This window comes from Gobio gobio, assembly GCF_949357685.1.
Source record: "Gobio gobio genome assembly, chromosome: 3".
Classification (NCBI taxonomy): Eukaryota; Metazoa; Chordata; class Actinopteri; order Cypriniformes; family Gobionidae; genus Gobio; species Gobio gobio.
Genome location: NC_137099.1, coordinates 1,671,290 through 1,676,289, shown reverse-complemented (window position 1 = coordinate 1,676,289; position 5,000 = coordinate 1,671,290). Strand labels below are relative to the sequence as shown.

General features: G+C 40.4%; 2 protein-coding genes across 2 annotated transcripts in view; one reads left to right on the top strand and one right to left on the bottom strand.

Moving 5' to 3' along the window:
• Window positions 1-3,490, top strand: part of trmt10c (tRNA methyltransferase 10C, mitochondrial RNase P subunit) — a 5,581-nt gene extending 2,091 nt beyond the window's left edge. The window contains exon 2 of the mRNA XM_079811702.1: window positions 1,941-3,490. Within this exon, the coding sequence (XP_079667828.1) occupies window positions 1,941-3,095 (1,155 nt within the window). The 3' untranslated portion in view covers window positions 3,096-3,490. The remainder of the gene's footprint in view (window positions 1-1,940) is intronic.
• A 1,360-nt stretch (window positions 3,491-4,850) lies between these two features.
• Window positions 4,851-5,000, bottom strand: part of blzf1 (basic leucine zipper nuclear factor 1) — a 29,438-nt gene continuing 29,288 nt past the window's right edge. Inside the window, exon 7 of the mRNA XM_079812319.1 lies at window positions 4,851-5,000. This exon is cut by the window's right edge and continues 2,320 nt beyond it. The gene's annotated coding sequence lies outside the window, so the exon portion shown is untranslated.

The following is a 5,000-nucleotide window of genomic DNA, read 5'->3' as shown; positions in this document are numbered from 1 at the left end:
TTACAGTGAGTGTTACCACAGTTACAGGTAGTGTTACCACGGTTACAGGTAGTGTTATCACGGTTACAGGTAGTGTTACCACGGCTACAGGTAGTGTTACCACGGTTACAGTGAGTGTTACCACAGTTACAGGTAGTGTTAACACGGTTACAGATAGTGTTACCAAGGTTACAGGTAGTGTTACCACGGTTACAGGTAGTGTTATCACGGTTACAGGTAGTGTTACCACGGTTACAGGTAGTGTTAACACGGTTACAGATAGTGTTACCACGGTTACAGTGAGTGTTACCACGGTTACAGGTAGTGTTACCACAGTTACAGGTAGTGTTACCACGGCTACAGGTAGTGTTACCACGGCTACAGGTAGTGTTACCACAGTTACAGGTAGTGTTACCACGGTTACAGGTAGTGTTACCACAGTTACAGGTAGTGTTACCACGGTTACAGTGAGTGTTACCACAGTTACAGGTAGTGTTACCACAGTTACAGGTAGTGTTATCACGGTTACAGGTAGTGTTACCACGGCTACAGGTAGTGTTACCACGGTTACAGTGAGTGTTACCACAGTTACAGGTAGTGTTAACACGGTTACAGATAGTGTTACCAAGGTTACAGGTAGTGTTACCACGGTTACAGGTAGTGTTATCACGGTTACAGGTAGTGTTACCACGGTTACAGGTAGTGTTAACACGGTTACAGATAGTGTTACCACGGTTACAGTGAGTGTTACCACGGTTACAGGTAGTGTTACCACAGTTACAGGTAGTGTTACCACGGCTACAGGTAGTGTTACCACGGCTACAGGTAGTGTTACCACAGTTACAGGTAGTGTTACCACGGTTACAGGTAGTGTTACCACAGTTACAGGTAGTGTTACCACGGTTACAGGTAGTGTTACCACAGTTACAGGTAGTGTTACCACAGTTACAGGTAGTGTTACCACGGTTACAGTGAGTGTTACCACAGTTACAGGTAGTGTTACCACAGTTACAGGTAGTGTTACCATGGCTACAGGTAGTGTTACCACGGCTACAGGTAGTTTTACCACAGTTACAGGTAGTGTTACCACGGCTACAGGTAGTGTTACCACGGTTACAGGTAGTGTTACCATGGCTACAGGTAGTGTTACCACAGTTACAGGTAGTGTTACCACAGTTACAGGTAGTGTTACCACGGTTACAGGTAGTGTTACCACGGTTACAGGTAGTGTTAACACGGTTACAGATAGTGTTACCACGGTTACAGTGAGTGTTACCACGGTTACAGGTAGTGTTACCACAGTTACAGGTAGTGTTACCACGGCTACAGGTAGTGTTACCACGGCTACAGGTAGTGTTACCACAGTTACAGGTAGTGTTACCACGGTTACAGGTAGTGTTACCACGGTTACAGGTAGTGTTACCACAGTTACAGGTAGTGTTACCACGGTTACAGGTAGTGTTACCACAGTTACAGGTAGTGTTACCACAGTTACAGGTAGTGTTACCACGGTTACAGTGAGTGTTACCACAGTTACAGGTAGTGTTACCACAGTTACAGGTAGTGTTACCATGGCTACAGGTAGTGTTACCACGGCTACAGGTAGTTTTACCACAGTTACAGGTAGTGTTACCACGGCTACAGGTAGTGTTACCACGGTTACAGGTAGTGTTACCATGGCTACAGGTAGTGTTACCACAGTTACAGGTAGTGTTACCACGGCTACAGGTAGTGTTACCACGGTTACAGGTAGTGTTACCACAGTTACAGGTAGTGTTACCACGGTTACAGTGAGTGTTACCACGGCTACAGGTAGTGTTACCACGGTTACAGGTAGTGTTACCACGGTTACAGGTAGTGTTACCACGGTTACAGTGAGTGTTACCACAGTAAACCCATGATAAATGTTGCTGAAGTGTTGTTTGAAAAGTATTTTAACTGTCCTCTGATTGGTTCCTCAGGTGAGCCTCAGTTGTGTGATGTTTCTCCGCTCGTGTTCGCTGGCCGCCCGGCTTCAGCCGCTCCTCGCCGTCCTCAGGCCCATCAGCACCACTCGACCCGCGGGCAAAGAGCTGGACCTGGACCTGTGGAAGTCCGTCATGAAGGCCCAGGCCCTGCAGGAGGACAGGCCGAGCGACCCGAGCCCGTCCGCCCTGGACGCCCAGCGCCACCTGGTGGAGATGTGGCATCAGGCGGGCAAGTTGGTCCCCAGGAGCATCACAGACGAGCAGTTGCAGGATCTCGCCGCACTCGGAACCAAGTCCGGCAAGAAGAAGTTCCTGAAGTTCCTCGCCATCAAAGAAGCGCACAAGATCGCCAAGAAGGAGAAGCGGGAGAAGAGGAACATAGATGAGCAGCTTGAGGAGAGGAAGCTAGATGAGCAGCTGGAGGAGGAGCGGCTGAAGAACACTTTCCTCATGAGGTTCTGGAGCAGCTCAATGGACCGGCTCCAGAACTGGCGAGCCGCCCAGGCGATGTGCTTCGGCCAGCCGCTGGTGTACGACCTGAGCTACGAGCATCACATGACCCGGCGGGAGATGGAGAACACGGTGTCCCAGCTGCTGGAGGCGGAGGGCTGGAACCGGCGCGCGCTTGACCCGTTTCACCTGCACTTCTGCGGCCTGCAGCCAGGGGGCGCCTACCACCATCAGCTCCTGAAGCGCTACGGGCCGGAGGCCTGGGACCGGCTCCTCATCACGGCCACGCCCCGCCGGCCCCTGGACCTGTTCCCCCCCGAGCGGCTGGTGTACCTCACGGCCGACTCGCCCTGCGTCCTGCGCGCCTTCGACCACGGGAAGGTGTATGTGGTGGGGGCGATGGTGGACCGCTCCATCCGCTCCGGCCTCTCTCTGGCCAACGCCAAGCGGCTGAACCTGGCCACGGCCCGCCTCCCGCTGGACGAGCACCTGGACTGGGACTCGGGCGCCAAGAACCTGACCCTGGATCAGATGATGCGCATCCTGAGCGCCCTGAAGGACACGGGCCGCTGGAGGACGGCGCTGGAGTTCGTGCCCAAGAGGAAACACTGCGGCTTCCATCGCACCGCGAGAACCGGAAAGACTCAATCCGGCCGGCACGACGCTCCCAACAGAAGAGGACCCGGGAGAAACACGTGATGATGATGTCAGACAGAAACCAGAACTCATCATATTTCTCATGAACACAATAAATCCTGTTCTAACATGTTTCGCTTTTTGAGATTATTTTCATGATGATTCAATCAAATTGGCGGGGATTTTTCTTATTTGAATTTATTATTATTCCAATATCATATTTTCTTTGTTCTTTTTATTAATATAGCGCTTTTAATAATGCAGATTGTTTCAAAGCAGCTTCACGGTGTTAAACAGGAAAATAATGCAGCATAATTTTATTCATCAGCTCATTTCAATTATCATACAGTGACAGTGTGCGCTTATGATCAGTCATTTAGTTTAATAATTAGATTTATTTGGATATTTAGTTGAAAAATGTAGTGTCCCCAACTAATTAAATTATTCATACAAATGTCTCATTATTTCTTATTCTAATTTCTTATAAATCTAATTATGAATTTATTATTAATGATTATTTTCTTATTTGTAATTATAAATCTAATTATGAATTTATTATTCTTCCAATTTCATATTTTTTATCTAATTATTCAGTTCTTACAAATTAATGAATTTATTGTTTTAATTTTCTTATCTAATTATTCATTTCTAATGAATTATTTTACGATTAATTTCTTATTTTTTATCTAATTATTAAATTATTCTTACAAATGAATGAATTTATTATTAATGATTATTTTCTTATTTTTAATTATAAATCTAATTTGTATGGATTAATGAATTTCTAATGATTAATTTCTAATGAATTATTTTCCAATTAATTTCTTATTTTTAATCTAATTATTAAATTATTCTTACAAATTAAAATTTCTTATAAATCTAATTATGAACTTTTAATGATCTAATTATGAATTTATAGAAATTAATTTCTAATTAATTATTTTCCATTTATTTTCTCATTTTTAATGATAAAATGTTCATTTTTATGGATTAATGAATTTCTAATTATTAATTTCTTGTGAATTTCCAATTATTATTTCTTATTCTAATTTCTTATAAATCTAATTATGAATATGATTAATTTCTTATTTATAATCGAATTATTCGTTTTTATGGCTTAATGAATGTCTAATGATTGATTTCTCATTTATCTAATTATTAATTTATTATTTTAAATCTAATTATTCATTTTTGTTATGAATTAATGAATGTCTGATTAATTTCTCATTCATTCATTTCTTATTTTAATCAAATAATTAATTTCTTACTAAATTAAAACATTTCTAATGATTAATTTTTATGGCTTAATGAATGTCTGATGATTGATTTCTCATTTATCTAATTATTCATCTAATTATTAATTTATTATAATGTTCTTATTTTAAATCTAATTCATTTTTGTTATGAATTAATGAATGTCTGATTCATTTCTCATTTATGTAATTATTAGTTTATTTTAATCAAATAATTAATTTCTTACAAAATAAATACATTTCTTATTCTTATTATGAATCTAATTATAAATGTTTTATGGATTAATGAATTTCTAATGATTAATGTCTCATCTAATTCCTTTCTTTTCATTGATTTCTTACTATTATAATTTCTTATAATTATTTATTTTTATGAATTAACGTCTAATTTAATTATTCCTTATTTATCAAATTAATTTCCTATTAAATATTTTAAAATTATAATTTTTTGCCAATTTCTTTTAAAATTATTAAATTCTTTTTAATTCGATTCTGCGCTCAAACGTGGTTTTGAACAGGCGGACGGGAAAATACAAGCATGAAAAACAGAAAACCGTTTCACTCCAAATGATTTATTTAGGGAAGGAATATGATGGGAAATATCACTGAAATACTTTAAAAACACAGATTTTGTCCAGAAACACTTCAAACGTGTGCCCAGAGTCATATCCATACAGTGTATAATACAGTCAGCATAATATTCCAGAAACACTGC